Genomic DNA, 11,780 nt, shown 5'->3' on the forward strand with positions numbered 1-11,780 from the left:
ATAAAAATAAAAAATAAAAAAACAATACTCCATACACAATTAGCACAATCTTGAAATAATGCCTGTGTACTAGGAAAATAAGTTTCAAAAGTTAATTTAAGAGTGAGGCAGCAGATGGTTACTTACTGACATTTTTTTTTCCTGAGCAAGCAGTCCAGGCAAGAAGCTAAGAAACTGATGCATGAATTTGTTAGGCTATGTATGTATGTTAGCTACACTGACAGCCCTAGTACTGAAAATATAAATTCAATTTATTATATGTGAATATATCTGTCTTCTTTCTAAAATGTTTATATCCATAAGTGCCAGAAAAGACTGTCAAAGAAACTTAGTTGGAAAGTGTCTTAGTTTTCTTGCCTTTTATTTTACTCTGCTGAAAACAGAGATGATTATCACAGAAAGAAAATACAAAGTGTTACCATTTTTTATTTTTATGTCAAAGGACAAAGAAGAGAGAGTGATACATTTTCAGTTATTCAGAAGAGATGTCAGTATTCTGTCCATTTATTTAAAAATCCACAAAAATGCAATTTCTTACTGAGAGGGGATCCTATTCTGCAGGGACACAAAGTGTCTGTGGACGTCATGAGGTAGAATCAAACGCACCAATGTGAACTGACTAGGAAATAATGGGGTGTAAATGAACCAATTGTGGGAAACACTTCTATGGTCTTGTCACGTGTGGTACTGTCACGTGTGATACTTCCCATGTCCTGAAGCCCAGGAAACAAAGCCTCACTGGTAGACCGGCCTCCAAAAAGCCATTTACCAGGCTAGCAAGGCAAGTCACTTGTGGATGACTAACAGCTAAATCCTCCAGAATTAAGGGAGTAATAATTGCTTACCTTTTGAAAGTGAAGTCTGAAAAGAACAGTCACCTGGATATCATTTGTTAAATTATGACTCAATTCACTAACGTTTTGGAGGTTCAGTGAGCAAAAGAATCTCTGGTGTTATGGGACTGATTTCTGGCTCACTAGAAAATGATGTTTTCATAAATGAATTTAAGTAGTATATAAAAATCATTAGTCTCACTATATGAATTTGAAATAAAATATGAAAATATGAAATAACTTCTTTTTACTTGGACAGTAGATGGTTAACGCAAAAGTTACAACACAAAACAGCTCATGGTTAAATAAAATCTATGAAAACGGTACTCAAAATATACTATGAAAGAAACAAAAAAGTCCTAGGTATTTCTTTTCAAACTAGTATCTTTCTAGGGCAGAAATATTAAAAGGATATGACTAACTGAAGACTCCATACATGTTTACAACTTTAGTTATTTAATCATTCTCATAGCAGTGGAATCCTTGAGATTTGCTTACGGTTTTTGCAAAAATTATATCTACTAGATACACCTCTATGTATTTCTTCTGCTAGAACAAATAAAAATCAATCCATACCTTTTCCCAGTGAACAATTTCCCAAGCACCATTTCTCAAAACTGAAAAGAAAAAAGGTGACATTTCATGAACATTTTGTACTACCCATGAAATAGCTATTCTGACAAAAATGATCATTTTAAGTAATTAGCTTTGAATAAAGTGGCTAGTAGAAATTTTGCAGGTTTAAAAATTAATCGTGATAGCAGAGATATTAAAATTACACAATGAAGTAAAACTTATCAATTTCAGCTCCCACAAAGACATCCACAAAGGACTGCCTTGTTTCAGTTACCAAGTGCTTTCTTTAGCACACAGAGAATTACTGGCATGGGTTGGAGAAGACAGACACAAAAATGATATGAAAGGGCAGCGAGAAGCTTAGAAACATTTCAGATACTACAGCAGAACCACCATTTAAAAAAAAATCACAAGCAGAGAAGTATTACTTTAGTAAGATTTGAACACATGAAGCTATGATAAAGAATCTGTATCATTAGCTTCACAAAAATGCAAAAAGAGTACAATTTTTTATGGTTGGCTTACTGAACAAAGGTGAAAGAAGCTATTATTAGATTATGATAGAAGCTTGATTATTTCAATGTTTCCCTCCCCTGCTTCACAAAAGTAAAATGACGCAGTATAGCTTAACTCCATGTATCTGTGATGTACTACTGAATATACCAACAGATCGTGAAAGTAAAACCAGGCAAGGCAGTAATGTGAAGCAGACAACAAGGCATGTACAATAGCACTATAAAAATACCCAGCTGAGCCCCATCAATAATTACCGAGACAGCACATTCTATGAGGGTAAAGCTAGTATTTGCTATAATATTACATTTCCAGGAGATAATACAGTAATATGTCACAAAGTAGTTAGCAAATATTTATAAAATAAATAATTTACAGATATATTAGATCCTGATTCTCTTGCTGTTGAGAGAACCAAAGCCTGAGTCTTATGGAAAAAGTCACAAAGATAATAATCCCCCAAATATTAAACAGCAAAATCTAACATTAATTACATGACCTACTTAAAATAAGTATCACCATATAAATTATTTTAATCCAAGTCAAATATTTTGTTTCAAAGTTCTCTGCACACAGGGACTGTGCCTTAGTCACCTCTTCATTTCTAACATTTTATTGTGCTTCCAGCACATGACATAAAAGTGCCCTTAGTAAAATAAATAATTCCAAGAATAAATATGGTGATAGTGTATTTTTGTCAATCAACTGCATTAACTTTAACTAGAAAATGACTTTAAATTGAAGGAATAAATCTCAAGTATTTCCAGCATAGTATCTGTAGTGACATATGAAAATTCCAGTGTTTAAAGTAGTTAAGCATGTTCCAAATCAATCACTGTTTCCTAATACACATAGTTCTACAGCCTGCAGAGTTCAAACAAACTGGTCCAAATTGATCTCAGGAGTGAACCTACTGCCCAAAGCTGATGGAGTAGGAGCAGTTCACACCACATGACTGACACAAGTAAAAATGCCCTGGGGTTAGGCGCTGACTCCACCAATGCTTAAAAGTGCTGGTCAGGAGGAAGACAGACTGAAGGAGAACATTCTTCCCTTTAGACTCACACCCCAGTTACTACTGCACGATAACCAAGCACAGCCAAAATCAACTATCCACAAGACTAACGGACAAGAAGATTGGGAAAAAAGTTTGAGTTCATTTAAGTTGAAGAAAAGGTCCACTAGTTTGTAGAGTTCTTTATTGCCATTTATTTCCTATGATCCTATCTCATATTAGCAAACATTCTGTCCATTCTAATATTTAGGGTTTTTAAAAATCAGTGTCTAGTGTTTATAAAATTAAGGAATTTGACATGAAAGAAAGATTTCATGTTATTTGGATGAATACCTGAAGGATCTACTAACAAGTATGATTATATTTAATACACGATATATTTGAAAACTTCTAAGGGTAGATCTTAAGTATTCTCACAAAAAACAATGAAATGAAAACGTATATACATACATGAATATATATGTATATCAGATCGACTTGGTCAACTCACAATGCATAAACACAGTCCTCCACTGGTACTGCCCTTCGCCACAGACACCAAAATCTGCTGATGCTCAAGTCCTTTATATGAGACAGTGTGTGGTTGATATCTGACCTATGAACATCCCTGTGAGTACTTTTAAGTCCTCTCTAGATTACTTAGGATGCCTAACACGATATAGATGCCGAGTAGATAGCTGTTATGCCATATTATCTAGAGAATAATGACAACATGTTCAGTACAGATGCAACTTGTTTTTTTGACTGTTTCCATCCAAGACTAGTTGGATGTGGTCCTTCACATGTGTATGAAAACATAATGTTGAATATTATAAATCCATACAATTTTTGTCAAAAATGATAGCAATGATAACAAAAAAGAAATGATAAGCAAAAATAATATTAAGAATTGAGGCTTAACCTTAATTAATACAGATGTAAAAATTCTCACTAACATACTTGCAAACAGAATGCAGCAAACCACCAAGGAGCTTACACAACGTGGCTAAGCAGGATTCACCCCAGAGATAGAGGGATGGGTCAACATACTTAAATCAATAAATGTTAAGACTCCATGTTAACATAACCAGGTACAAAACTCACAGGATCACCTCAGTAGATGCAGAAAAAGCCTCTGACAAAGTCTAACATATATTCATTATGAAGCCCTATAGAAAACTGGAATAGATGGTATTATCTCAATCTCTGATAAAAGCCATCTATTTCAAGCCAACAGCTAACATTGTACTACATGGACAAAAATTGAAATCTTTTACTCTAAAAGAAACAAAACAAGGATGGCTACTGTCTTCACTCTTATTCACCAAAGCCCTGGAAACTTCAGCCAGAGCAATTAGGCAAGAGAAAGAAATAAAAGGAATAAGGATCAGAAAGGAAGGGGAATTATTATTCTCAGATGACATGATACTCTCTACTTAGAAGACCCCAAAAGCTCCATTAAAAAAACTGCTAGATTTACTAATTAAATTTAGTAGCACAGCTAGATATAAACTCAACACTCAAAAATCAAAAGGTTCCTTATATATGAATAACAAATTTATTGTCAGGGGACTTGGAGAACTAACATCTTTTAAAATAACAAATAACATCCAAAAAAAAAAAAAAGAAAGAAAGAAAAGAAAAGAAAAAAAGAAAAAATATACCTGGGAATCAACCTAACTAGGGATGTAAAAGACATCTACATTGAAAAGTAGAGTACTGCAAAAGGAGATTTAAAAGGATATCAGAAAATGGAAAGATATCCCTTGCTCTTGGGTAGGAAGAACCAACATAGTGAAAATGGCCATGCTTCAAAAACTACTATACAGATTTAATACAGTTCCAATGAAAATTACAATAGCATATCTCACAGAATTAAAGAGAACAATTCTGAAATTCATTTGGAACCGAAGAGACCTAGAATAGCGAAGGCAATTCTGAGCAAGATGGCAGGGGGCATCACAATACCTGACTTGAAATTATACTATAAAGCTACCATGTTAAAAGAAAATCAGTGGAACAGATTAGAAGATGCAGCAACAACTCCAGACATACTCAATCATTTTATCCTTGGCAAAAGTGCCAAATACATTCACTGGAAGAAAGACAGCCTCTTTACTGAACAGTGCTGGAAAAACTGGCTCTGCACATGTCGAAGATTAAAATTGTACCTATCTCATTCACAGTGCACTAAACTAAAATACTAAAGATCTAAATATTAAAACAAACATTAAATCTGTTGGAAGGTAGAATAGGTAAAACTCTTGAAGACACTGGTATAGAGACTTTATAAATAAAACTCCGATCTCAAGGAACTAGAACAAAGAATCAACAACTGAGATCTTACCTTATTAAAAAGCTATTTGCACAGCTTTAGAAACCACCAAGAGTGGGGAGACAACTCAGAATGAGAGAAGAAGTGTTTTCCAGCTCTTCTTCAGACAAAGGACTATTACTGAGAACATAGAAAGAACTCCAAAAAGCAGGCTTCCCACATTTCAAGATCCAGTCCAAAATGGGCATCTCAGATGAACACACACTTCTCAGATGAAGAAATATAAACAGCAAATAGATATATGAAAAAATGTTTAACATCATGGGTCATTTGACAGGTGCCAATTAAAACAACACTGAGATTCCATCTCACCCCAGAAAGAATGGCCATCATCAAGAAATCAATGGGGAAAAAGAACAATTCTCCACTGTTGATGGGCATATAGACTGGTATAACCACTATGGAAATCAGTATGGAGATTCCTCAAAAAAACTAGAATTGGATGTTTTATTTGACCCAGTTATTCTCCTTCAGGGTATCTTTCAGAAGAATTAAAAACACTGCACCACAGCAATATATGTGCATGCATGTTTACAGCAGCATAATTTGTAATACCTAGATCTTGGGAACAACCTACATGCCCATAAACCAAGGAGTGGATAAAAAAGATGTGGTCTTTTTATACAATGGAGTAGTACTCAGCCATAAAGGATAAACTTGAGGTTTTTTTATAGCTAAATCGATGAAACTTGAAGCCATACTCACAACTGAAATAAACCAGATTCATATGTGTAAGCATCACATCATCTCCCTAGTGTAAGAAGCTGAAAAAGTATGTGAGATCCAAAGTATACAACAGAAATTGTAAAATGGGAAGAAACTTCAAAAGGAAAGAGAAACTAGGGTGGTGAGGGAATGGAGAAAAGAAGAAAGGGAAAAGAAAAATGAAAAATCATTTTATATATATATAAATTATAAGTTAAGATAGTTATACTACTAATTTCTCTTAGTTCATTGAAAAGAAAGACGTGCTAAAATTTCTTAGACAATTAAATGCTGTTATATTCTGAGTAATTAAAGATAACAATATGCAATGTATTGTTGCCTTCCTATTACCTTGTTTTAAAGCTTTCATTTTTTTTCTCTTTAAAATAAAAAAGAAATTTAGGCTTATCTGAAAAGCCCAGAAGGCCAGGAAACTAAGTTCAGTTCCTGCACTGTGCCACGTGGTTAAGGGAGAGAAGCAGCTACCATGTTATAGGAGGCTCCCCTGGGGCTCACTGCCAGTGTGGCTTCCTGTCCTCTTACACCTAGACTGTGCCCTGTATTTGGGGTACCCACCTGGAGATTCTCATGAGGTCTTCATTTTCAACTAAAGTGTAACTTACAACAAAACAAATATATGCCAAGTATTCAGTTCAGTGAGTTTTGAAAATTGTAAACTTCTGTGAATGTACCACTCAACAAGAAATAGAACTGTAGAACAATTACTTATTCTCCTTTGCTATCCATCCTTTTATCCCCAGAAACAAGTATAAGTTATTACAAAGCAGCCTTGTCTCTCATGTACAATTAGCCCTCTGTATCTGTAGGTTTGGCATTTGTAGATTCAACAACATGTGGGCAGAAATATTCAAAAATTCTGTGTCTGTACTGAACATGCACAGCCCTAACCAATAATGCATAATAATTGCTTATACAGTATTTACATTGTATGATAATCTTAGGATGATATAAAATATTGTAGAGGATGTACAGAGGCTATATGCAAATACCAGTTTATATAAAAGACCTAAGCATCAAAGGGTTTTGTGTCTTGGGATGGCTGTCCTAGAATTAATTTCACAGATTCTGAAAGCAACTGCACTTGAAGTCATACAGTAGTTATGTATTTTTATATTGTATTTTTTAATCAATATTATCACATTTTGTTTAAACGTTTTTGTTTTCCCCATGATATCAACACAGATCTATACTTGGTTGATTTCTAGATTCTGTATTCCACCAATCAATTTGCCTATCTTCATATTATTATACGTCACCTTAATTGTTATTTCATGACAAGTCTCAGAGTTAGGTACTGTGAGTTATCTAACATGTCATTGAACAAAAATATTACTGTTTTTGTAATATTAGTTCATTCTAAGTCCTTTGCATTTCCACATAAATTTCACAATTGAATTTCAGGTGAACCACTGAGTCACCTCCCTAGCCATGAATTATTAATTCTCAAACAAAACTAAACAAACAAACAAACAAAAAACCCTCCTAAAATTCGCTTTGGGGTTCAAATTTTACTGGACAAGCTATACCTCTTCATTTGTTTGTGTCTCCATGAATTTTGCCCAGATATGCTTTGGAATTTCTCATGAATGTGTTCCTCATAAGATTTCTCAATATTTTATTAATAGTATAAGTGATACGCTTTTATTTCATATTCTAGTCACTGCTAACATATAGACATGTTTATACAATGACCTTGTAACCCTGTAACTGTTAAATTAACTTGTTGATTCAGGTATTTATTTGATTAGTATGTGTTTGCAATACATAATGATCACACTCATCATGGGAGCTTCTGCATGATCCTAACCCTAAAAACACACCAAAACAAATCAGCTACTAAAGGCCATAGAGTGTAGGATCTTATGTATATAAAATTTCTATTATGGTTAAATCCATAGACAGAATGTAGATTAGTGGTTGCAGGGGCTCAGGAAGTGGAGTAGGGCCCTACTGCCTGCACACATGCGGCGAGATAAAAAGGTTAGGGAACCCTGAAGCAATGGCCATGGCTACAGGACCTTGTAAATATGCTAAGGCCCACTAAGCTACATTCATGGAAATGGGTATATTTTATGGTGAGTTATAACTGAATAAAAAATAGCTAGACAGAATGATGCCAAGGGACTGCTACAACATTTTTTAAAAATACATTTCTCAATTTTCTAAGTTATTAAAAAGTTTCATAACCATGAGATGCACTAATAGGCTTGATTCTCTGCTGTCAGCTTTGGGCCACCCTTCCTAGCTCGGTCATATAATCTTGAAGTGCTGCCACTTCGTGGATGTTTACTGGTTCCTGTCTAAAAATAGCCTGGCCCACTCTACTGGCTTCAGTGAGCAAGACAGAAGTGCCACAGCAGGACTCTCAGACATCACCTCAGGGCATTTTCCTCCACTGTAAATGGTGGAAGTCCGGAGTGCTTCCGTGGAAGGTCACTGAGGGTGCCCCTCTGAATCTGCTTCACTTCCAGGTCTGCTTCCTGCCTCCATCTGTGGAAGCTGCCCCCTGACCCTCAACCTTGCTTTGATAACTTCTCTCTTCACACTGAACCTGCTCACCCCAACTGACCTTTCTCAGATCTCTACCTTCACCCAAACAGTACATTCTATCCAAACTTTATTCTCATTGTTGAAGAGTACATTGGGAAATATGGTTTCGGCAAAAATTTATCAGAAAAGAAATTTGTAAATATATAGTCAATGACGTTTGGTATCAAGCTACAAAATCAATATATATTCCAACAAGAAAGACAGAAGCGTACAAAGGATAAGCAGAGTCTCTTCCACCGTCTCACAGAAAGGAGCAGACCCTCCAGCCTTATACTTCTGTTCCTAGAAAACCATGAACATAGGTGACTTCTCTCTCTTTTAAAAATTTATTTTTAGGCAACTTGATTTCCATTTAACATTGTAACGGCACATAGGCATAACTAAACGACCCCCAGGAATTTAAGTCAATTTTATTTACATTGATAGGCATTGATCAGTATCATTCCCAGAATATCAGGCTCCAATTTCTGGTGATCTAGGGCTTCTATGGGATAAGCAATCAGGAAGTACAGAGAGCCTGTCAGCTGGGGATTGGTTCTTACAGTGTGCATCACAGTGACCAACTATTTCTTAGAAATAAAAGTAACAGAAGTGCAACCTGAACTTTTACCTGGGCAACTAACAAACTGAAGTGTACTGGCTGGGGGGGGGGCATGTTCTGCTACAATATATTTTACATACTTTAAGGACGAATCACAGAAATTTCACTCATTTTTAAAAAATAGTCTGCTGTAAACATGTGCCAATTACAACAGGTCAGATAACTGCAAGGACTCATGAGATTCCACAGGAAATACTGACAGAAGGCTCTAATTAAGGGAAAGGGTGGCACAGCAGGAAAATGAATGTCTAGAACGTTCCAGGGGCCTGACAAACTACTAGGCACCACTGCCCAGGGTTCTTCGCATTTACCCAAAATATGGGTTCTGAATTTTCATGTTATTGAAGAAATCTGAAGTTTTGGGAAGCCTAGGGAAAAGTTTCCAGCCGAGTTTTTTCTTTCCTTTTTGACTTTTTATTAGCATATGTATTTGACACATACTAAGCACATTTATATGGAGAAACACAGCCCATCTTGATCCATGTTACCTTTTCACCCCCTCTGCTCCTTCCTGTCTCACTCTACCCTCGGATCTCCTTCCCATCTCATGTGTCTCCCTCTTTCCTATCATCTGTCTTTTGTTCTTTAAATTATTTATATTTTGTGTTTCTCATATAAGAGAAGCCACACACACATTAGTCTTTTCTGTCTGATTGATCTTCCTTAGCTTTATGGTCTCAAGGGCTATCATTTTCCTAAAAGGACTCACATTTATCCGTCCTTCTAGCTGAGCACTGCACCAAGATATGTATCTAGCAGGATCTCTACTCCTGAGTCAGTTATGCAAGCCGGACTGTGGCACTGCTTAATCCAAGTTAGCCAACAACCTATTTACATCTTTATATTTAGTAGAGAAATGCATCCTGGGAACCTCATAGGTGTTCAAATCATTAACACCCATTATAAATCAGCAGCTGGTCAACCTTGTCATCATCAAGGCCAACATTCAGCATCACACTTTTCAGGTGTCTTCCACAACAGCTGTATTAGAATGCATTCACATAACCTCCTTTTAAAGAAAATTCAGCTTTCTCTGCCACTACAAACAACACTCAATGGCACGTATATGATGACATCGTAGGAGAGCAAATCCCCAAAGGCGCACTGCTGGCTTCTGAGCATTTTGTTATACTTTCATCAGACACAACCCGACTATTTCCTTAGGCATCTAATAACAATGTACTTTCATCAGAAACATGTGAAGTTCTACTGCCTATAAAGGCAAATGAATACCAGGACTTCAATTCTGTTAATCTGATGGGTATTTAGCATTTAAACTGAAAGCTGCAGTGGCCTGGATTAGTCAAGGTGAGCGCACTTAGGTCCCTACACTGTGTTAGAGGCCTAACTAAACCGAACAGCATTTCCCTGAAAATACTGCAGAACTTCGCTGCTTACCACTTGGGCAAGGGTGTTCAGTGTCTCACTACTAGATTGGACTCACAGTGATCCACCTGTGTTCAGCCTCCCAACAGCTGGGATTACAGGTGTGCGCTACCATGCCATCTCAATCACTGTCTCAGCGTGCCCCGGGGTTGGGGGAAGGCCTGCATGGCATGCCAGGGATCGGACCCCAGCTGCTGCAGCTGCCTAAGCAGGCACTTTAATCTACTGAGCTATTTGGCTGGCCCCATTTTATTATTGATATGCAAAACAAAACATAGAAATAATGAAAGGAAGTACACAGTCCTATAAACTTTTTTTTTTTTTTTTTTTTTTTTGGTACCAGGGATTGAACTAAGGACCTTGAACTTGCCAGGCAGGCACTTACGCTGCAGAGCTATCTCGCCAGCACAGTCTTACAAGCGTTATGCTAGGTCTATTTTAGAATACAGAGATCAAAAATTCTGGTAAAGTTGAAAATCAGCTGACAACATATACAAAATGTGTGTACTAGTCAACACTTGAATAGTGGCCAAGGAAACCAAGCAGTTTTATAATTCGTTATTGTCTTTCTTTTGGAACTGTTGCTAGAAGTGTTTCCTGAACACTCAGTCCTTAGAACAATTAAAATAAACATCATCACAAGTAGTACACTGAAATAGCAAGCTAGTTATTTTTCATCTGTGACTTCCTCTGACCGCATTATAATGAGTTTAGAAAAAGCAGATAACAATGTTGGTCCTTTGTCGAGATCTTTAGCTTTCTTGGGCCCAAGTGACAGAACTGCTTCGAGAGCAAAGGATGAGTAAAGTGAGAGCCAGGGAGCACAGAATCCTCAGAGTGGCTTGTGGAGGTGTGTTCATAGCTCACTGACTGAAATACAGACCTCCTCCGCCTCTCTGGGTTCCACCCAAACACACCTGCTGCAGTTTCCACACAACCCAATTAGGCTGCGTGTATGCTGGGGGAACATAGACTAAACAAACACCTCAAGCATAACCTGTTTTTCTTAGCATATTAGTTAACTGCTCTGTCGTAATGGGTTTCTTTTGTGAAAGGGAAACCTTCTGTTTGAGTACCTGCGGGTCTGATGCCTCACCTGGAGAGGAAGGTTGCAGTTAGGGCTAGTCACACCGCCCCTGCTCCATGTGTTATGGTGTGTCACTGGGGTTCTCACAAGTCACTAGCCTGTGTTCCCAGGGAGCCAGTCACTTCCTAAGTGGGTAGCAAGAGGTAACTCAATCGAAGGGATGCCACAGAGAACAAAGA

The 11,780-nt window shown here is 36.8% G+C and overlaps 1 protein-coding gene across 4 annotated transcripts in view; it reads right to left on the minus strand.

Annotated features, from left to right (window-relative positions):
• Atp8a1 (ATPase phospholipid transporting 8A1) overlaps nt 1–11,780 on the minus strand; it is a 230,926-nt gene that overhangs the window by 170,205 nt on the left and 48,941 nt on the right. For all 4 annotated transcript variants that reach the window (XM_004642662.3, XM_023702739.1, XM_004642660.3 and 1 more), the window contains exon 6: nt 1,410–1,450. In XM_004642662.3, the coding sequence (XP_004642719.1) occupies nt 1,410–1,450 (41 nt within the window). The remainder of the gene's footprint in view (nt 1–1,409; nt 1,451–11,780) is intronic.

The sequence above is a fragment of the Octodon degus genome, unplaced genomic scaffold (assembly GCF_000260255.1).
Source record: "Octodon degus isolate 3935 unplaced genomic scaffold, OctDeg1.0 scaffold00158, whole genome shotgun sequence".
Taxonomy (NCBI): Eukaryota; Metazoa; Chordata; class Mammalia; order Rodentia; family Octodontidae; genus Octodon; species Octodon degus.